Source organism: Hyperoodon ampullatus (genome assembly GCF_949752795.1).
Source record: "Hyperoodon ampullatus genome assembly, chromosome: 4".
NCBI classification, from domain to species: Eukaryota; Metazoa; Chordata; class Mammalia; order Artiodactyla; family Ziphiidae; genus Hyperoodon; species Hyperoodon ampullatus.
The window spans coordinates 36,123,811-36,146,368 of NC_136917.1; the positions used below are offsets into that span (position 1 = coordinate 36,123,811).

Sequence of the window (22,558 nt, forward strand, 5' to 3'; positions counted from 1 at the left end):
AGGACACAGCCGTGATCCTAAAGGATGAAAGATATGCTCCATCTGTGCCTGATTATGAAAGGCCCAGAACTGAGCCCTTTTAGGCCTTAAAATAAGAAAGGGAAGCTTTTAATCACTTGCTGGGAAGGTAGCCATAGACTCTCGGGCTAAACCTGGAAGCACTATTACGGAGTATCTGACTGGCAGTTTGGAGCTGCTTTCTAAGTCAGATGAACAACCACTAAAAAGTAGCCCCACTGCAAACACACAGAGAAAGCAAACATGGCATCAACACAGATGCTGCAGTCACTAAAGACCACTGTCCAAAGAATGACTGCCTGGATTATAGCAAATAACGAACAATCCATTCCAGAGAAGTAGCATTTATTCCTCTGTGGCTTTCAAATCAGCAAAATCTAAGGATGATGATGCACTTTCCAGATAAATTAAAAAAGTTAAGGGGGAAATAAATACACATCTAAGTACAGATATAAAGATTCTCAGTTCCACAGTGGAAGCACAAATGACTGAAATGGAACTGTTTGAAAAACAGTAAAATATAAGAGAAGACTGAAAATTTACATAGGAATAGTATGTAGCAAGAGGAACGACAACGAGGCAAAAATGAAATGAAAAAGAACACAATCTGACAAAATCTGTAGAAATAGCTTCACAAAGTATCTAGCCAAGAGATTTTGATGTAAAGCGACATTCCTTATGATCATGAATGATTTAGTCAGAGTCCCAAAGGAGTCAAGAATTCTGTTGAGGGGACTTCCCTGGTGGTGCAGTGATTAAGAATCTGCTTACCAATGCAGGGGACACGGGTTCGAGTCCTGATCCGGGAAGATCCCACATGCCACGGAGCAACTAAGCCCGTGCGCCACAACTACTGAGCCCACGTGCCTAGAGCCTGTGCTCCACAAGACAAGCCACCGCAGTGAGAAGCCCTCGCACCGCAACAAAGAGTAGCCCCTGCTTGCTGCAACTAGAGAAAGCCCGTGTGTAGCAATGAAGACCTGACACAATCAAAAAAAAAAAAAAAAAAGAATTCTGTAGATACATCCACATCCCTGCCAAAACCATAAGCAAAAAGAGAAGGGGGCTTCCCTGGTGGCACAGTGGTTGAGGGTCCGCCTGCCGATGCGGGGGACGCGGGTTCGTGCCCCGGTCCGGGAAGATCCCACATGCCGTGGAGCGGCTGGGCCTGCGGGCCATGGCTACTGGGCCTGCGCGTCCGGAGCCTGTGCTCCGCAATGGGAGAGGCCACAACAGTGAGAGGCCTGCATACCGCAAAAAAAAAAAAAAAAAAAGAGAAGGCTCTCTGGTGAAGTGTCTTGTCATGCACTGTAATAGTTACAGGACCTGCTGAACAGATCCAGGGAATGAGGCAGCCAGCAGGTACTCCGAAGGCCTGCAGAGGCAGGTACAACTGAGAGACCAAAGGCTGCAACTTGGATAAAGCTGCTGAGGAAAGGGAGAAATACCCTCCATCCCTCTGATGGGAACCCTTAACAAATGAACTGATGAAGCAGATGGGTGAGTATATTACACATTCCTTCTGGAAAGCTTACAAATACAGTTGAGGAAACAGAAATAATAATCTACCCTTATATATATAAAAAAGTGATTACAAACGAGATTAGGGTTTCTCATAGGGAAAGCAAAAGATGATGAAAATAATAGTTAAGGAAGATGAATGTAATACTAAGTTCAGAAATCAATTAAAAGTTTTACCTATAGCACTTATATGATTCTTTACCTAGTAAAGAATGAAAGGAAAGGAAAGGAAAGAATAAAAGTTGACAGCTCCGTGATTTGGAAAAAATGCACAACTAATAAAGAATGAAGTTTAAAAAAAGCATGCTTGCATTGCAACACAAAAGGAGATCAGAAACAACCAAAGGGGCTTCCCTGGTGGCGCAGTGGTTGAGAGTCTGCCTGCCGATGCAGGGGACACGGGTTCGTGCCCCGGTCTGGGAAGATCCCACATGCCGCGGAGCGGCTGGGCCCATGAGCCATGGATACTGGGCCTGCGCGTCCGGAGCCTGTGCTCCACAATGGGAGAGGCCACAACAGTGAGAGGCCCGTGTACTGCAAAAAAAAAAAAGAAACAACCAAAGAAGGAAAACATTACAAAGAATGGCACTTTAACTGAAATCTGGACAAACTTTCATGTGGGGATGCACCTGACAGAAAGAAAGGTATTTCCAGGTGTAACGACAGTGCGACCTATGGAGGGTACCCTGTGCCTCTATGGAAGACCCCACAAGATTTAGGATTCTGTAAAATGGAGGAAAAACTCTCCACGATGATAAGGATTTAAATTATGGGTCCAAAAGCCAAGCAGCTACAAGGAAGCAATCTGAGGCATGGCTGCTTCTCCTTGACAGCACTGAGTGGGCAAAATATACACAGTGACTGGACTTCCCTGGTGGCGCAGTGGTTAAGAATCCACCTGCCAATGCAGGGGACACAGGTTCAAGCCCTGGTCCAGGAAGATCCCACACGCCACAGAGCAACTAAGCCCGTGGGCCACAACTACTGAGCCCATGAGCCACAACTATTGAAGCCCGTGTACTGAAAGCCCATGCTCCGCAACAAGAGAAGCCACTGTAATGAGAAGCCCGTGCACTGCAACGAAGAGGAGCCCCCGCTCACCACAACTAGAGGAAGCCTGCGTACAGCAATGAAGACCCAACGCAGCCAAAGATAATTAAATAAGTTTATAAAATATATATATATATATCTATCTATCTATCTATCTATATATATATATATATATATATATACACAGTGACTATGAACCACTGCTAGAAACAGACTGAATGGAAAGGAAAAAGTAAAACTGTCACTGTTTGCACATGACATGATACCATATACAGAAAATCCTAGAGATGTCACCAAAAAATATAATTTATAAATGAATTCAGTAAAGTTGCAGGATATAAAATTAATATACAGAAATCTGTTGTGTTTCCATACACTAATAATGAACTATCAGAAAAAGAAATTAAGAAAACAATCCCATTTACAATTGTATCAAAAAGAATAAAGTAGCTAAGAATAAATCTAACCAAGGAAGTAAAAGTCTTATACTCTGAAAACTCTAAGACATCAATGAAAGAAAATGAAGACTACAGAAACGAATGGAAACTATACTGTGCTCATGGATTGGGAGAATTAATATTGTTAAAATGACCATACTACACAAGGCAATCTGCAGATCCAATGCAATCCCTCTCAAAATACCAATAGTATTTTTCACAGAACTAGAACAAATAATTCTAAAAATTTTATGAAAACACAAAGGACCCTGAGTAGCCAAAGCAATCTTGAGAAAAAAGAACAAAGCTGGAGGTATCATGTTTCCTGATTTCAAACTATGCTACAAACCTACAGCAATAAAAACAGTATGGTAATGGCACAAAAACAGACACATAGATCAGTGGAGAATAGACAGCCCAGAAATAAACCCATACTTATACAGCCATTTAATCTACGACAAAAGAGGCAAGAATACACAATGGGAAAAAGACAGCCTCTTCAATAAATGGTGTTGGGGGACTTCCCTGGTGGTCCAGTGGTTAAGAATCAGCCTTCCAATGCAGGGTACGCGGGTTCGATCCCTGGCCGGGGAACTAAGATCCCACATGTTGCGGGGCAACTGAACCCGTGCACCACAGCTAGAGAGCCCATGTGCTCTGGAGCCTGTGCGCCACAACTACAGAGCCCACGCACCACCACAACAGAGCCCGCACGCCACAACTACTGAGCCTACGCACCACAACTAGAGAGAAGCCTGAGCGCCACAACTAGAGAGAAGCCCACGCACTGCAATGAAAGATCCCTCGTGCTGCAACAAAGACCCAACTAAGCCAAAAATAAATAAATAAACAAATAAATAAATAAATTTTAAAAACGGTGCTGGGAAACCTGGACAGCCACATGCAAAAGAATCAAACTGGATTACTTTCTCACTCTATATAAAAAAATAAACTTAAAATGGATGAAAGACTTAAATTTAAGACCTGAAACCATAAAGCTCCTAGAAGAAAACATGAGCAGTATACTCTTTGATATCAACCTTAGCAATATTTTTCTGGATCTGTTTCCTCAGGCAAGGGAAACAAAAGCAAAAATAAACAAATGGGACTACACCCAACTAAAAAGCTTTTGTACAGCAAAGGAAACTATTAACGAAACAAAAAGGCAGAATGGAGAGAATGGGAGAAGATACAATTGTCCCTCAGTATCCTCAGGGGATTGGTTCCAGGAGTCCTTGAGGATGCCAAAATCCACAGATGCTCAAGCCCTTATATATTTTATTTTTTAACTGAAGTATAGTTCATTTACACTGCTGTGTTAGTTTCTGGTGTACATCAAAGTGATTAAGTTACATATATTCACACATATACTTCTTCATATTCTTTTTCATTATGGCTTATTACAAAATATTGAATATAATTCCCTGTGCTATACATTGTTATTTATCTATTCTATATATAGTCCTTGTGCTATACCTTGTTGTTTATCTGTTTCATATATAGTACTTTGTATCTCATAATCCCAAACTCCTAATTTATCCCTCCCCTACCGCTTTTCCCCCTGGTAAGTATAAGATTATCTTCTATGTCTGTGAGTCTGTTCTCTGTTTGACATAAGTTCAGTTGTATCATATTTTAAATTCCACATACAAGTGATCTCATATGCTATTTGTCTTTGTCTGACTTACTTCACTTAGTATGATAATCTCTAGGTCCATCCATGTTGCTGCAAATGGCATTATTTCATTCTTTTTTATGGATAAGTAGTAGTCCATTATGTATACATATACCACATCTTCTTTATCCATTCATCCATTGATGGACATTTAAGTTGCTTCCATGTTGTGGCTATTATAAACAGTGCTGCTATGAACATTTCAGCACATGTAGCGTTTTGAATGAGTTTTCATCTTTTCCCAATATATGTCCAGGAGTGGGATTGCTGGATCATACGACAACTAAACTTTTTTTTTTTTTTTAATATATACATTGCTGCCAGCATCTTTCGGTTCTTTTTTTTAGATTTAAAAAATTTTTTTATTTTATTTATTTTATTTTTGGCTGCACTGGGTCTCCGTTCCTGCCCATGGGCTTTCTCTAGTTGCAGCAGGTGGAGGCTACTCTTCGTTGCAGTGTGCGGGCTTCTCATTGTGGTGTCTTCTCTTGTTGCAGAGCATGGGCTCTAGGCGCACAGGCTTCAGTAGTTGTGGCGTGTAGGCTCAACAGTTGTGGCTCGCGGGCTCTAGAGCACAGGCTCAGCAGTTGTGGCACACGGGCTCAGTTGCTCTGAGGCATGTGGAATACTCCCAGACCAGGGCTCCAACCCATGTCCCCTGCATTGGTGGGTGAATTCTTAACCACTGCATCACCAGGGAAGCCGAACAACTCTATTTTAAGGAACCTCCATACTGTTCTCCATAGTGGCTGCACCAATTTACATTCCCGCCAACAGTGCAGGAGGGTTTCCTTTCCTTTATACACTCTCTAGCATTTATTATTTGTAGACTTTTTGATGATGGCCATTCTGACCAGTGTGAGGTGATACCTCAATACAGTTTTGATTTGCATTTCTCTAATAACTAGCAATGCTAAGCATCTTTTCATGCGCCTATTGGCTATCTTCTTTGGAGAAATGTCTATTTAAGTTCAAGTCCCTTTTTTTTAAAAAAAATAATTTTATTTATTTCATTTATTTTATTTTTGGCTGTGTTGGGTCTTCGTTGCTGCACATGAGCTTTCTCTACTCGTGGAGAGGGGGGGCTACTCTTCGTTGTGGTGCATGGACTTCTCATTGAAGTGGCTTCTCTTGTTGCGGAGCATGGGCTCTAGGCACGTGGGCTTCACTAGTTGTGGCTTGCGGGCTCAGTAGTTGTGGCGCACGGGCTTAGTTGCTCTGTGGCATGTGGGATCTTCCCGGACCAGGGCTCGAACCCGTGTCCCCTGCATTGGCAGGCGGATTCGTAACCACTGTGCCACCAGGGAAGCCCCAAAAAGGGGGCCCTTGTGCACTGTTGGACTGTAAATTGGTGCAGCCACTATGGAAAACAGTATGGAGGTTCCTCAAAAAATTAAATATAGAACTACCATAAGGCTTCCCTGGTGGTGCAGTGGTTAAGAATCCGCCTGCTAATGCAGGGGACACGGGTTCGAGCCCTGGTCCGGAAGATTCCACATGCCGCAGAGCAACTAAGCCTGTGCGCCACAACTGCTGAGCCTGTGCTCTAGAGCCCGTGCTCCACAACAAGAGAAGCCACCGCAATGAGAAGCCCGTGCACCGCAATGATAGTAGCCCCCGCTTGCCACAACTAGAGAAAGCCCGTGCTCAGCAACAAAGACCCAATGCAGCCAAAATAATTAAATAAAAAAATTTAAAACCCTACAATATTTCAAATAAAAAAAAGAAAAGAAAAAAGAAACAGGCTGAATGGCTTGAAGACAAGGGAAAGGAGGCGGCAGGATCTGTTGTTAACTGAGAGAAGGGAGAGCTTCAGAACCAGCACATCCACTAAAGGCACTGGGAGTCAGGCCTGGGCAGTCACAGCCTCTACCCTTCCCACACCCAAGGAAGCTTGACACTTCATTTGATCTCAGCCTCATCACTGCTCAGGAGAGACCCTGATATCAACCAGTCACCAACAGCTCAGGTACTCCTAGGGATTGACCTGAAACTTTGAGCGCTTCTCAAGGCTTGCTCCCCCACCTCATTCAGGCCTCTGTTCAAATGTCACTCCCACAAATAGAGACTCCCTCATTACCTTTGTTAAAAATAGCTAGCTCCCTGTCAACTCCAACGCTCACTCTGGTTTTCACGGTTCTTCTATCGCTGCCTAACCTTTTACTATACATTCATTGTTTGTCTCCCTCACAAAAACATAAGCTTCTGTGGGCAGGGACTACTTTAGTCACTGTTGATCCCCAGCACCTAGAATAGGGCTTGGCAACCAGTGTGAGCTGATTAAATATCTGCTGAATGAATGAAAGAAAAGAACTTCACAAAAACAACGACTTGGACTTCCCTGGTGGCGCAGCGGTTAAGAATCTGCCTGCCGATGCAGGGGATGTGGGTTCAAGCCCTGGTCCGGAAAGATCCCACATGCTGTGGAGCAACTAAGCCCACGCGCCACAACTACTGAGCCTGCGCTCTAGAGACTGCGAGCCACAAGTATTGAGCCCGTGTGCGACAGCTACTGAAACCCGCGCGCCTAGAGCCTGTGCTCTGCAACAAGAGAAGACACTGCAATGAGGAGCCTGTGCACCGTAACGAAGAGTAGCCCCCGCACACTGCTCCTAGAGAAAGCCGGCAGCAGCAACGAAGGCCCAACGCAGCCAAAAATAAATAAATAAATAATAATAATAATAAAAAACCCCACGACTTATGGTCTTGGCATGGACCCTGGCGATCTTGACCTTAGATTTTTTTGTTGTTGTTGTAAATTTATTATTATTATTATTATTTTTATATTTGGTTGCGTTGGGTCTTCGTTGCTACGTGCGGGCTTTCTCTGGATGCGGCAAGAGGGGGCTACTCTTTGTTGCGGTGCGCGGGCTTCTCATTGCAGTGGCTTCTCTTGTTGCGGAGCACGGGCTCTAGGTGCACGGGCTTCAGTAGTTGTGGCACGGGAGCTCTAGAGCACAGGCTCAGTAGTTGTGGTGCACGGGCTTCATTGCTCCGCAGCATGTGGGATCTTCCCGGACCAGGGCTCGAACCCGTGTCCCCTGAATTGGCAGGCGGATTCTTAACCACGGCGCCACCACGGAAGCCCTTGAGCCTAGGTTTGAGCTCAGTTTTGTTAATAAGTTGCTGTGTGGCTTTGGGCAAATCACTTTACCTATTTGGGCCCATATTGCCTCACTCCTGAAACAAGGAAGTGGATCAAGAAAGAACTAAAGTCCCCTTCCAACTCTTTACAGTTTGCAGAACAAAGATCTGATTATCCTACCGAAGGCAATTTGTTACTAGCCACCGGTGGGTTCAGATTTACCTCAGATCAACACATTTTCAAAATCGAAGTTGATTGTATTCAAGAAGTCTTGGGCTTCCCTGGTGGAGCAGTGGTTGAGAATCTGCCTGCTAATGCAGGGGACATGGGTTCGAGCCCTGGTCTGGGAGGATCCCACATGCCGCGGAGCAACTAGGCCCGTGAGCCACAACTACTGAGCCTGCGCATCTGGAGCCTGTGCTCCGCAACGAGAGGCTGCAATAGAGAGAGGCCCGCGCACTGCGATGAAGAGTGGCCCCCGCTTGCCACAACTAGAGAAAGCCCTCGCACAGAAACGAAGACCCAACATAGCAAAAATACATAAATAAATTAATAAACTCCTACCCCCAACATAAAAAAACAAGAAAAAAAGTCACCTCATACCTCTGGCAGGAAGAGAGAAAAGTAACCATTTAAAAAAAAAAAAAAAAAAAAAGAAGTCTCTCCTCTAAGCAGAATAAAGCTGGGTAAACGGCAAATGGAGACACCGTATGACAGGAGCGCAATATTGCTCTGAGTAGAAACAACTGCACAGCCAGAAAGGATAGAATGATGGCCACTTTCCCACATTCTTTGAGGCACCAAGATCCCACAGGTCAACATGGGAAGATAGGGCCTGCCCTCTGAAGGGGATGGATGAGTGGATGGTGGGAGGAAGAGAAGTCACAGGTAGATACGGAGAAAGCAGGAGCCCTGAGCCCTGGAATCCAGACACCCCCCCACTCCCCGCCCAGTTCTGTCTTTTACAGGATCTCAAACGACTGCCTCTAGGCTCTGGGCCTCTGCCTCTCACCTATGACTCCCCTCATCACTGACGGGGGCACAATACCCTCCAGACCCTTCTCAGACTTCCGTGTTCTGCGAGAGGATGCCTTCCAAGATTCCCTCAGAGACCAAACTTCAGATTCTTAAGGGATGCTTGGACTGTTACCTGGACCCTCCCCTATGCCCGAGTCACTTAAGAAGGGAGCGTTCAGGCTGATGCTCCCGGGGCTGAGCCCTAAGGAGCTAGAAGCTGCAGGGCTCACTGGCCGATCTGGGGGCGTCCCCAGAGATGCCAAAAGGTGACATCTTGTTGCAAACCTGAAGAATTTGGAGACCCAGTTGCTCCTGAAAGAGGCAACTCTCGAAGTACCCGGACCGGAGTCCTAGGCCTCTGCCTGTCACCAGAAACATTAAGTAGAGTACGGGGCGAGTTCCCTCGGGTCCCCTGAGAGGCTCACGTCTCCGGGGTCTTGCTGCTGGTGCGGAAGCCACGCCCCAGGTCCCGGAGGAGCGGCGCCGGCGGCCCCCGCCCGCCAGGGTCGCGACCCCTCAGCCCAAGCTCGGAAAAGAGCCTCCGCCTCCACCCTCGCGGCCCGGCCCGCGCTCACCGCCTTCTCCAGGTGGCTGCGCGCCTGCTCGCTGTTCTTGGTGTGGTGGTAGAGCACGGAGCCGAGCTGCAGGTGTGTTCGGGCCTCAATGCGCTGCGGCGGCTTGAAGGGGAACACGGCTTGCAAGCAGTGCACACACAGGCGGATCTTGGGCGGGCTGGAAGTGCGGAAGTGTTCGGCAAAGCCCAGGAGCGCCAGGTACCAGGACTCAGCCGCCTCGGCCTGCGCTGCCTGGGCCGCCGCCGCCTGAGCCGCCGCCGCCGCCTGAGCCGCCATTTTGGCCTCCCCAACAACAAACTGCCGCCACAGGGAGGCGGAAGCAGGCGCACGGGGCGGGGCCGGGAGCGCCTCGGATTTCTCGCGAGAGCTGCTGTACTAAGCATCCTGGAATATGTAGTTTGTATTTGGAGCGGCCGCGGCTCCGGGAAGGTCTGAGAAAAGGCGACACCCTCTGGTCCGCGGGACTGTGACCGGAGATTTCCGAAGGGCTGAGGTTTGCATTCCTGGGGTGAAGACCCCCAGGTGTCCAAGGAATGGCAGGGCGTGGCTTGCCGACGTGGACTACATCTCCCATCAGGCCATGCGTACTATAACAAGCGCCCCCCGCCCCCCCACGCCCCCGGTGGCGCCGGAGCATTGTGGGATTGGATGAGTCTCAAGATGGACAACCGGGATGTTGCAGGTAACAGCCCCCGCCTCCCCGCAAGCGTCTGCCTGGGTGTTCGGGCTATGAGTCTTTGCTTCGCCCTACCGTCGGGCCTACCTCAACCCGCCGGCCCTTAACCTCAGCCTCCCGGTGGCTGGAAGAGGCGGCTTCTGCACCACCCCCGTCTCCCCAGACCCCAGACCCAGTTACCCCGCCCCCGCCCACCCCCCCACCGCTGGTTTGCTGAGGACGCCAGGCTTTCCTTAAAGGCCGCCACCGGGATCTGCCCTGCGCCTGCTTTCCGAAATAACCGCCTTCAGGGCTGCTCTGAGCTCCGCTCCCCGAGCCAGTGGCAACCTTGGGCTGTCCTGCGCCTCTCTTCGTGGCAGCTCTTGACTGGCCTGTATCCCGCTTTCTGGAAAAGCTGTTTTTCCGAACTGCACTCGGCCTCCCTGTACACATTTTCCTGGGTCTTTAGAGCCCCTACTTTACCACAAGACTTTTTCTTCCCCCCACCCCCACCCCCAGCCCTAGCCCCCCGCCTCCAGACTGGGATACACTGAGGAAATATTCATTGTGTGCTAGGCACTGTTCTAGTTGCTGAGGATGTAGTGTAATCAAAACGGGGCCATGCCTTCCTGAAGGCTACTTTCTACTGGGGCATCACAATGTACAAAAAAGGAAATAGTTACAGAGAGTGAGTTATAATGATATGAGAGAGTGGAGGTGCAGGTTGCTGATATTGGGTGGTCAAGGAAAGCCTTTTTGAGCAGAAGATATTTGAGATGAGAAGATGCCAACTATTGGAAGGCCTGGAAGGCAGAGCCTTCTATGCAGAGGGGGATAGCAAGTGCAAAGGCCTTGAGAGCTTGTCATTTTGAAGAATGTCAGGGATGAAGTGGAAGTGGGGAGGGGAGCCATCTCTGGCAGCGTCTTGAAAATCGGCTTTCAGAATTTGGATTTTATTTTGAGTCCCATGGGGAACGTTCGAGGTGTCTTCTCCATCTCCACAGCTACCACCCTTGTCTGAAGACACCATCATCTTTTGCTTGCAGCCAGTAAGCCTCCTCGTTGGTCTCCTTGCTGCCTGTGCACTCTGTCCAATCAGTAGACAGAATGATCTTAAAAATAAAAATACCAGTTGGATCTTATCAGTTTAATACTCCCCTGTCACTTCCTAAAACCCTTTAAGTAAAACTCAGACTCCCTATCTTGCTCTACTCCTGCTAGCCCCACCCCTGGAACCACCTGCTCTGACCACATTGGACCTCTGCCTCTTACTCTGCCCAGATCACTCCCCATGTGGCTTTTCAGGAAGCCACCTCTTTATCTTTCTGGTTTTAGCTTAAATGTCCCCTTTTTTAATGGTTATTTTCTGGCTGCCCTAGCTGTATAGGTGGTCCTCTGTTATGCTTTCTCATCTTTTTTGCTTGTTTCCAGCAGAGAGCTCTTATCATGATTTTGCAACTACTTTTTTGTTACAAGTCTTTTGTCTCCTCAGCCAGAGGTGAATCCCACATGGGCAGAGGCCCCTTCTGTCTTGATTAGCACCAAGTACAGCATGTGGTGCATAACTCAGTAAATGTGTGCTAAATAAATGAAGGAACAGATGTGTGAATGTCAATCTGAATGTCAGTTGCTGCAGCATCTGGGCGGCTCCCATAGCAGCCGCTGGGCATGTTTTTGGAGCAGAGGTGGTTTCTGATGTCCTTCTTTTCCCTCCCCAGGAAAGGCTAACCGGTGGTTTGGTGTTGCTCCTCCCAAGTCTGGAAAAATGAACATGAACATCCTTCACCAGGAGGAGCTCATTGCTCAGAAGAAACGGGAAATTGAAGCCAAACTGGAGCAGAAAGCCAAGCAGAATCAGGTGGCCAGCCCTCAGCCCCGGCATCCTGGCGAGTAAGTCTACCCTAAGGCTGGATTAGGGTCTTCGAGGGTCGCCAGCAGAGGGCTTTGCTTGCGAGAGTAGTTGAGGTGTTTCTGCATCTAGCCACAGCCTGATGGTGCGAGGAGGAATGCAGGTACACTTTCGGGAGGCTGTGTGGCAGGAGAGAAACAAGGGGTGTATGGGAGCCCAGAGGATGGCTGCCAACTCTCACTCAGTGGTTATTTACTGCTGACCAGTTGTGGGCCAGGGGCCAAGAATACAGCACGGAGCAAAAACCCAGATTCCATCTCTGCCTTTATGGGGCTCACAGTCTACTTGTGAAGGGGAGTCCCAGTTATACCCCTAGAGCTCTGGCAGGTAACATGAGGCAGTGTGCTCCCAGATGCAGCAGCTGCCGTAGGGATGCAGAAGAGGCTCTGCATTCTGAAGGCCCCAGGCAGAGCCAGCCCTTTGAGGAAGGAGGAAAGGACTGCCAAGGGCAGAAGGGAGGCGAGCCCCTGTGTGTCAGGCAGCTCGAGCTGCTGCACCAAAGGGGCTGTTTCTGAGCCAGGAGAGAGGGTTTCCTCCTGACTGTCCTGAGAAACTCTGAGGGCACCCAAGAGTTTTGAGCAGGGGTGGTGTGATCAGGGTGACAAGATCCAAGAATTTCAGGCTGGAGATTGACAGAGACAAGCCCCTTCCTCTGCGGTCTGAAGTGTGGGGCATGTTAGCCCTCCACTAAGGCTCTGTTCCAGCTCCCACCTTTTCTAAGAGTCCGTGGCTTCTCCTTGAGGGCGGGACTTAGACTTTATTCTTGTTGGAACCTCCAGGGTGTTCAGGAACATGGGGCCTGGATGTTGAGTGATCTGTGGGTGGGCTTGTGGGCTGTCACCCCTGGGGTTATGGAAGGACTTGCACAAAGATGGGAAAGGCCTGTAGGACTGCTTCCAAGAGGGCCCCCTGGAGGCTGCTGGATCTCAGCGCCAGGATCAGGCAGCCAAAAAGGAACATCAGGTGGGTGGGTGCAGAGTACAGGTAGCTTTGAAAATAAGGTGGTTTTTCGGGCTTCCCTGGTGGCGCAGTGATTGAGAGTCCGCCTGCCGATGCAGGGGACACGGGTTTGTGCCCCGGTCTGGGAAGATCCGACATGCCATGGAGCGGCTGGGCCCGTGAGCCATGGCCGCTGAGCCTGCGTGTCCGGAGCCTGTGCTCCGCAGCGGGAGAGGCCACAACAGTGAGAGGCCTGCGTAACGCAAAAAAAAAAAAAAGAAAGAAAATAAGGTTGTTTTCCCCATTGTAAAAGCTTAGAACACCTTAGAATTTCGTGCTGCACAAATAAGAAACATTCAGGTTGCCTCAAGAGAACCATTTTGATATATTCCCTTCCCATGTCATTGCTTTGTTTCACTAAATTGTGGTCAATTTCATATGTCGCTTCCCCCACCCCCCACTTTTTAAAGGAAAAGCTTCCCCCCAACCCCTGCGTTACAACTCTTTAGAACCGTCACAGTGTTAAAGTTTTATTTATTCATACTAAGATATGACTTACATGCTATAAAATTGACTTTTTAAACTATACAACCTAGTGATTTTCAGTATATTCACAGCATTGTGCAACTATTATTACTGATTCCAGAACATTTTGTCACTCCAGAAAGAAACCCCATGCCCATTAGCAATCACTCCCCATTCCCTCTTCCCTCAGCCCCTGACAACGACTAATCTACTTTCTGTCTGTGTGGATTTACCTATTCTAGATATTTCATGTAATACGTGGTCTTTTGTGTCTGGCTCTTTTCACTGGACATGATGTTTTCAAGGTTCATCACTTTGTAGCACGTGTCAGTACTTCATTCCTTTTTTTGGTGGCTGAATAATATTCCATTGTGTGGATGGACCATGTTTTGTTTATCTGTTCATCAAAAGCCATCATTTAACAGCTGTGTGATAACCCCTGCCATTTTTTTTAAAATAGATTTTTATTTATTTATTTATTTATTTATTTATTGGCTGCGTTGGGTCTTCCGTGGCTGTGCGTGGGCTCTCTCTAGTTGCTGAGGGCTTCTTATTGCTGTGGCTTCTCTTGTTGCGGAGCATAGGCTCCAGGTGCGCAGGCTTCAGTAGTTGTGGCTCGCGGGCTCCAGAGCGCAGGCTCAGTAGTTGTGGCGCATGGGCTTCGTTGCTCCGCGGCATGTGGGATCTTCCCGGACCAGGGCTCGAACCCATGTCCCCTGCATTGGCATGCGGATTCTTAACCACTGCGCCACAGGGAAGCCCCTGCCATTTGTTACAGGTGGTTTTCAAGTGGGATTCGTGTGCTGACCATGCTGCTGACCCGCAGTGTTTTTTGGGGGTTTTTTTTGGCCTCACCGTGTGGCTTGCGGGGTCTTAGTTCCCTGACCAGGGATTGAACCCGGGCCCTTGGCAGTGAAAGTGTGGAGTCCTAACCACTGGACTGCCAGAGAATTCCCCCCGAAGTATTTTCTTGTCCTTCATTGTCCCTGCCTTCTTTCTGTCCCTCCTGAGGGAGGTGCACACAGCATGAGGACAGGGCCAGGGTCACTAGAAGGCACTGCTTGTTTAATGCCAAGGCTGGTTATCAGCAGAACTTTCTCTTTCATATAAAATAACTTTTACTGCCTTCTCTCTCTCTTTTGTTTTTTAACTTTAAAGATAATTCATATATGTGGTAGAAAACCTGGGAAGTAGAGGAGAAGAAAATGAGGAAGAAATAAAATCAGTTGTAACCCTGCAACCCAGAGGCAAGTGCTGGTTGCATTTTGATGGATTTTTGTAACAATTTTTCAGTCAAATATATTTTTACATAAGTAGGACCACCCTGTAGATACTGTTTTATATCCTGCCTTTTTGTTTTTCATTTAACGTTGTGCTTGGTTGCTTTATTTATAAGAATTTAACTTTTCAGGGCCACTCCATCTGCCTTATGGATGTCTCGTAATTTATTTAGCCAGTGCCCCTTGTTGACTACTTAGGTTTTTTTCCACTTTTACTTCATTAGAACGGATTTCGAGGAGGATAAAACTTTACTTTAAAGGAAAAAGTTCAGACCTGTGGGCTCCCTGAGCTTTTCCAGTTATTGGGTGTGTCTGTATGATGGATGTGCCCCTAAAAGCAGCACATACGAGGAGTTTCTGAGGTTAGAGCAAGATAGTATGCTGTAGGAAAAGATGAAAGAAGTAGAATATATGCTATGATCACAGGCTTATTTCCTCTATTTCTAATCTCAGGGGCAAATCAAAGAAGTATATCAAAGTATTAATTGTAGCTCTTGTGAGGTGAGGAGACTTTTTCAGGGTTTTCTCCTTGCTTTCTTTATTTCTGTTTTTTTCCACATTCCCATTTGCTCATAATGAGCCTCTGTCACTTTTTTGATAAGGAAAGATGAATTTGAATTAAACATTTAGGCCCCTGGGTTTGCTTTTGTGTGCGTTAAAAATAAATTTTTCTTACTTCAAAATAAAACATACTCTTTTCAAAAAGAGAAAGTAATAAAAATATAAAGTTCCCCTGTAATTCTCCCACCAAGAAATGGCTTTGGGTATTTTCCTCTGCACATGTGAAATCCACAGAAGCACTGGCTGACCCAGGCGTGGAACTGCTGTCACACGCAGGTACAGACACAGGCCCTGCCTTTGAGAACTCTGCAGTCTAGCTGGGAAAACAGACGTAAGAGTCAATGATAGCCCGGATGATTTGTTAACAATAAGTACGGCAGGTGGTTCTGAGCCATCTTCTTGGGGAGGCCCTTTGGACCTGGAAGGTCAACATGCAGGTAGAGAGAACACCAGCACAGGTGGGATTGCTTTGACTAGAACAAGATTGTTCCATCTTACTACTCTGAAGACTGCTCTGTGCACTCAGTTGTTCCCTGGCATCTTTGGGGGCCTGTTTTGGGTCCCCTTAGGTGAGAACACAGGGGTGGGGGTGAGACTGAGGCCGGCAAGGCGTGCTCCCTCCCCTCTTCTCAAGGCTTACCCTGTCTGTCCTCTGTCTCGGGTCTAGAATTGCAAACGCACACAACTCTAATGTTTCCAACAAGTTTGCCAACGACGGCAGCTTCTTGCAGCAGTTTCTGAAGTTGCAGAAGGCACAGACCAGCACAGGTGAGTGCAGTCCTCCACCCCGACCCCGTCCCATCTCACCTCCTCCTAGAGCTCCCCCTGCTGGCTTTCTCTCCCAAGGGTCTCTCAGCACCTCAGAAATGGCAGGTCCCACCTTAGACTTGTTCCTCTCACCCCTCGTTCATTGAGCGCCCTCATTCTACTCATCCTCACGCTAAACGCCCAAGGGGAGAGTGCAGACCTTGCCCTTTAGATACTTACCCCCAAGAAGTGGAGACCAAGAAGCCAGGTTTCGATCCAGGGGGTAGGGGCCAGGACTGAGCATGCCCCAGGGTTGTGGGACTGAGGCTTGAGTTAGAGCGGCAGCCCAGGTGCAAGGGGCGGGGGCGGGGGGCGGGGGCGCTTGGCCCACAGGAGCCCCATGGGACACGCCAGGTGTGAGAATCACCACCTGTGGGAAGCCCATCTGTATCTGTGGTTGTGCACAAATACCAGTCTCATTTTTACTGTAAGAAAGTTACTGGTAAAACAGCTGACCTTTAACCTTTGTCAGGTTTCCCAGGTAACAGTGAAGACAGTTAACCCAAGGCCAAGTGTACCCACAGAGAGGGAGAAAGGGCTATATGAGCTCTTCACTGCGGGGTCTCATGCCATGAATTGTGTTTGAAAAGTCCCAAATAGATTGGCCCCAGGCCGCTACTGACAACCAGAGGGAGTGGGTGTAAGCTGGACGTGGGGATTCAGGTCTCATCCAGAAGAGCTGCAGCATCCCTAGTCTGTGGATATAGGCATCAGAGGTACCTACTGCCAGAGTTGCCACCTGCAGAGTCCCGGGCTGGGTGACCACAGTAGGTTCTTCTCTGCGCCTCAGGGGTCCTCATCTGTAAAATGGGGGTGGCGTCCTCCCTGAGTGCTTCTGGTCACCCACTGCCTGCCAGCGCTGCGCTAGAAGTTAAGAACCCAGCCACCTGGGGCTCGGAGCATGCAGGTTAGGCAGGAAGATAGGAAACCTGCACCACAGACCTTGAGTGTGGGTATCCTTCCTTGTATCCCAAGATGCCCCGCCGAGTGCGCCCGCTGCCCCGCCTCGTGTGCTCCCTCGCACCGGGAAGAGGCCCCCCCTCATCAGTAGCCCGCCAGGCCAGATGAAGAACTACGTGCATGCCAAGCAGCTGCCCGTGGCCAGCCGCCCAAGCGTCTTCCAGTCTCCTGACGAGGACGAGGAGGAGGACTATGAGCAGTGGCTGGAGATCAAAGGTGAGGGGCCGGGGCTGCTGCCCCCCTTCCACAGCTGCCCCTCCAGCTGCTCTGGCAGGGTCCACGGGCATCGTGGAGCGCACAGCCAGGGCTGTGGGGTGCTTGGGGCTGTGGTCAGGGGGTGCCTCCAGGCTGAGCCTTCAGGATGAGAGAGGTGAAGGAAAGGGTGGGGAGCAGAGCATGGGGAGCATGGAGGGGCTGCAGAGTGTGGGCTTCATCCTGGGAGCTGTGGGACCCACTGTCCACTTGTATGGGGGCTGGCCTCCGGGGCGGCGTTCTCAGGGGAGCGTTCACTTGTGCCCTCCTCATCCAGTACTAGAAGAGGAGCTCCTCAGTGCGGGTACTTGTCTCCACAAGTTTGAGCCAGAGGTATGAGCGTGCGGGTTGGAGGGTTTGCTCTCCTGCCCAGGGAAGGACAGTCATTGGCCTTGGGTGAGCCAGTTCCAGCCCCATGGTGGAGGAGGGCGGAGGAGGGTGGTGATGGTGGCACTCCTAGTGCATCCAGCCATGTCCATATTCAGAACGAGACTTCGGTGCTGTGTGGAGAACGAGCTGTGTGAAGTCCTCGCCCTGGGCCACCTCTGCTCCAGGAGGGCTAGCACAGTCATGTCTCCCTGACAGGACAGACTGAAGTGACCATATAATGATGCCATGACAGCCTCTAGGACTCTTGTTCTGGATGAGGGTGCCGGCTTCAGGCCGTGCATCTAAACAGATCAGGGGCCAACCTCGAACCTTGGAGCATTAGTCAGAATGGAGTCAGTGAGCATGGTGTTTCCTCAGAGAGGGGCCCTGGCAGTTCAATGGTACCCTGCTGGGAACTGCCACTTTATGAGGGGCAGTGGGTGTCTCAAGGCCTTTGAGGTTTTTATGGCCTGCTGTTGATACAACCTCAGAAAAGCACCTGTGCTTTGTAAAGTGACCAGGTCAGGGTCATTGCCAGGCATGTGGGAGGAGGGTGAGGCTTAGGGAAAAGGTAGACACAATGTCTCTGAGACCTCTTATAGGTCCTCCTTAGGCCACATGTTGTACCCCCCCACCCCCACCCCGCGAGCTTTCTGGCAGTACAAGCAGCAGGGGGAATAAGAGTGGCCACAGGCTCAGTGTCTGGCCCCATTGCCAGGAGGAGCAAACATTCCTAAGCACTGACTGACATCAAGAAATTTCTTCTGAGAGTTTGCATATGAGAGATGTGAGCTGTATGGTGGCTGACAGTCTCAGAAACAGGCCAGCAGTAAATACAAAAGCAAGTGCCATGTGGCTCAAAGTGGAGGCTAATACAAAAATATATTTTTTAGTGGTGTTCACTGAAAGTGCTCTGAGGTAACAATTAAACCCGTTGCAATGAGTGTCCCTAGCTCCCAGATATTGGTCTGGAAACACATGTTCTCACTCATGGAAGCCAGGACTTCTTGGAGAAATGGCTGGCTCTAGGTCTGGGCAGGAAGCGTCTGAGATGATCCTGAAGCGCCCTGTCCCAGCAGGTATCGAGGAGGCCGTCAGAGACTGGGGTCATGTCCAAAGGCCTCAGGAGCCAGCTTGAAGAGGCTCCACTGGCCACAGAGGGGGTGATTGAGCTTCTGTGATGATATTAATTGTGTTGGATGTCTTTAAATCAGAGTTTGTAATGATATTTTAAAAAAGAATTTGTCTTTGAAGGATGAAAGGGAATTGATTTATTGTACTGAACACTGGTAAAGAAAGGAATTGAGCATTCCACAAAAGGAGGGGGAGGCTGGCTGTGTTTTCCAACATCTCCCTGCCAGCCTGGGGACTGGCTTGGCCTTTGGGAGGCTCACACACTTTTCTCCCTCCAGCATGTCTCGCAAAGGCTGTCTAGACCGACTCACCCCTCATCATGGTGCTTTGTGCATGGACCCGGGACGCCCGACAACCTCCCGCATTTCACCCTCTTCTCCCCCGACCCCTCTGTCCTTGTGGTCCGTAGAGAGAGTGTGCCTGTTGACTGTGGGGTGTGTGAGTTGAACCCCAGTACTGACAGCCTCCTTAAAGTTTCACCCCCAGAGGGAGCCGAGACTCGGAAAGTGATAGAGAAATTGGCCCGCTTTGTGGCAGAAGGAGGCCCCGAGTTAGAAAAAGTAGCTATGGAGAACTACAAGGATAACCCAGCATTTTCGTAAGTACTTCTGGGAGGGGAAGGCCACCGCTGCTTAATGTTCTTGCCACACATTAGTACATGCAAATGTTCTTGTAAAACCCTGGTGGTGACTGAAGCTGGCCGGGGCTGGATGCTTACTTGCTTGGGTCAGACACTGTTCTGAGAGCTTTCTCATTCACACCAGAGGTAGCAAGGGGCCCAGTGTGGTGTGGAGACTTATTTTTGGGCCCCATCGAGGTGTCTCTGCTCAGCAGCTTGCTTTTGCACAGTATGTCTTCAGAAGCTGCATGGGTCCACCCATCCCCGTTGCTCATTTCCCACTGTTTGTTTTACAAAACTCCTCTCCAGGTTTTTGCACGATAAGAATAGCAGGGAATTCCTCTACTACAGAAAGAAGGTGGCTGAGATAAGAAAGGAAGCACAGAAGTTGCAGGCAGCCTCTCAGAAAGGTAGGTGGTTGAAGGGGGTGGGAGGTTCTAGGGAGGCGTGTGGACAAACCACGCCCCAGGTGGAATTGGAGTTCCTTTCCTGGAACCCGTCGTGGTGTGGGGTGGCGTTGACAGTGCAGGTCTGTGCCCTCCCAGGGAGCTGGGATCATGCTGGGACCAGCACTGCCCTCCCTGCCAGTGCTCTGAGGAGTGGGGAAATCTAAGGGTCAAGGTAAAGGTCAAGGTCATGTCCAGGACCTCAGCCCTGTGCATGTAAAGGGGGCACAGGGGAGGAACACTTGCCCCTTGGTTCATGGTCATTTTCACAAGTGCTAATGAGCACCTGCTGGGCACTGAGGAGACCTAGAGACAAATGCAGTGACTGACACTTGTCGAGGAGGGCCAGGAGACAAAAACGGTCAGCTGGTGGGATGAGTGTCAGGGGAGGGTGAGATGCTGCCTGGTCTCCAGCTGTAATGAAGTGAAACCCCAGCCAGGTGCTGGTGGGCAGCAGGGGGATTGATGTTTAAGCCAAATGTGGGCCACAGACGTTGGTTCATCATGTCTGTCACTTGCAGTCCCTTGCCCTGACCTTCTTCCCAGGAGAGGTGGACCAGGCCCATCCCCCCATGTGACCTGGGGGGACAGCTGCCAGCAGAAAGACTGAGGTGGGGATTCCCATCTCTCCTCCAGCCTGGACCCAGACTATCCCTTACATTCTGTTCCCATGTCCCAGTGTGGGTCCAAAACCCCCAGACATATGGGTTGGGAAGGGGTCGGTTGTTGGGGGCAGAAGCTCAAGATATATTATTATATTAATTCAGGTGTTTGGTTCCGGTGCAGTAACCTGATTCCCATTTGCCTGTTTTTCTTTGTATTGTTCCTAAAATAAACCCCTCTCGTTGCCCGGGGTTCTTAGCAGAAATTAGGCTGTTGGGTGTGGTGAGTTGAGCTCAGTACTGACAGCCTGCTTAAAGTTTCACCCCCAGAGGATGAAGAGGTCAAGAACCTCGCAGAAAAGTTGGCCAGGTTCATAGCGGATGGGGGTCCCGAGGTGGAAACCATTGCCCTCCAGAACAACCGCGAGAACCAGGCATTCAGGTAAGCGGGGGGGGACCCCACTGGAGAGGTAACCTCTCACCCTAGTCACAGCTCCCCCGCTGAGAAAACGGGCTTGGTGTGGTATTGAGACGTGCTAGGGTCCCATGGCAAGAAGTTGGCAGGGCCAGGACTCGGGTCCAGGAGTTTCTGACCACAGAGTTTAGCCGTGCCACCCCATAGGCATTCCCCAAGTGCACATCGGTGCCCTGAATCATCTCTGAGGCAGGTGTGTGGGGACCTTTGGGGCCTTGTGTTTTCCAGGTGCCTCATGGAGAAAGTCTCTAGCACTTGCCTTGCTCCCTTGTAACAGAATAGGCCAGGCTCTCGAGCAGAAACTCACAGAATCGTTGTTCACTGTTTGCATCCTGAGGGTCTCATCTTTACGACAAGGGAAATAGCAGGAAAGCAGGGAATGTGATACCTCAGGCTCTGGGGAGGGGCAACCCACAGCCTGTGTGCAGGTTCCACAGAGTGGGTGGAACAAGCATCCTGGCCTCCCTGCTGTCCCCTGCCATGAAGTCACACACCACTCCCTCAGGCTGGGTCTGTGCTCCCCCTGCTCTGTCATTCGTTGGGTGGGTTCAGCCCCAGCTCTTTGTGGGGGAAGGCGGATGGGGGGGCCGGATGTTGGGGTGTGGGAGGGGTGGTCACTGCTGCAGGGCGGGGGCCAGCAGAGGTTTGTGAGGTGGACACTGAACCTGTTGTGGAGGTGATGCACCCATGAGGACACTTTTGGCTACGAGTAACACAAGTCCCCACTCAGTCAGTGAGGAGATGCGATGGCGCTTTTAACGAAAGTGCTGCAGCAGCAGCCATCTGGGCTGGTTGATTCTGTAGCTCTAGACACCATCAGGGACTCAGGAAGAAAGAAGAAGGTGTGGATGCTGGGCAGGCAGCCAGTCGCATCTACTACATGTGAGCCAGCCTGAGCTAGACACGGAACAAAGTGAAGGGCGTCTGGAGGGACTGCCACGCAGGAGTGAAGTGGCAGAGATGGCGGGCGCTGTGCCACCTTGGCGGGGGAACAGGGTGAGCGTTGATGCGGTGCAGATGGGCCTTGGAGCCGGGCCGGGCTGGGTCCCAGAGGGCTCAGGTGTCCACTGAGAGCCTTTGGAGGGTCTGCATAGAGAGTGACAGGGTCACCTGTTCTTCCAGGATCATCTGGCCACAGTTGAGGGTGGTCAGGCACACCAGGTTGACGCACATGGGGGCAAAAGGGAACCATCGCGTGGGGCCGGGGGTGGGGAAGGGCTGCTGAGGGTTTCAAGTGTCCCTGTGTCTGGTATCTGGGCAGCTACGAGCTTTCATGGGGGCTGTGGGGTGTTTGGGTCTAGAGTTCAGGAGACCCAGGATCTCCTCACAACATAGTGGTATCAGCCACTACTCTGCACTACCCAAACCAGTGTTGCAGTGTTACGGTCTAAGTCACTGCGTCTTTTTTTTTTTTCTTCATTTACCTAAGTAAGATTATTTAAACAGGAAACTTAGTGTACTGTCACTTAGCGTGACAAGAGCTGACAAAAAATCTATCTCAGGCAAAGTGGGCGATGTAATGGAATTCTGTACAATACCCCCAGCGCAGGTGGCTCTCCCTGGTCACAGGGGTCCAGGGCTCAGCAACTCCAGCCAAGCCTTTTCCCTGGGGTCAAAGCGAAGAGACATTATCGCCACAAGTGACTC

General features: G+C 49.7%; 2 protein-coding genes across 4 annotated transcripts in view; one reads left to right on the top strand and one right to left on the bottom strand.

Moving 5' to 3' along the window:
• The window catches only part of MAU2 (MAU2 sister chromatid cohesion factor), a gene marked incomplete at both ends in the record, with an annotated part of 31,464 nt that extends 21,795 nt beyond the window's left edge, over positions 1-9,669 (bottom strand). The window contains one exon of one of the 2 annotated variants that reach the window (XM_079701798.1): positions 9,379-9,669. In XM_079701798.1, coding sequence (XP_079557924.1) covers positions 9,379-9,654 — 276 coding nt within the window. The remainder of the gene's footprint in view (positions 1-9,378) is intronic. The other variant, XM_079701797.1, reaches the window with a different exon arrangement.
• Positions 9,670-10,026: 357 nt separating this feature from the next.
• SUGP1 (SURP and G-patch domain containing 1) overlaps positions 10,027-22,558 on the top strand; it is a gene marked incomplete at its 5' end in the record, with an annotated part of 29,029 nt that continues 16,497 nt past the window's right edge. The window contains 7 exons of one of the 2 annotated variants that reach the window (XM_079702952.1): positions 10,027-10,060; positions 11,752-11,923; positions 15,915-16,019; positions 17,043-17,230; positions 19,244-19,367; positions 19,698-19,798; positions 20,755-20,878. In XM_079702952.1, the coding sequence (XP_079559078.1) occupies positions 10,027-10,060; positions 11,752-11,923; positions 15,915-16,019; positions 17,043-17,230; positions 19,244-19,367; positions 19,698-19,798; positions 20,755-20,878 (848 nt within the window). Of the gene's footprint in view, positions 10,061-11,751; positions 11,924-15,914; positions 16,020-17,029; positions 17,231-19,243; positions 19,368-19,697; positions 19,799-20,754; positions 20,879-22,558 lie in introns of both variants that reach the window. The other variant, XM_079702951.1, reaches the window with a different exon arrangement.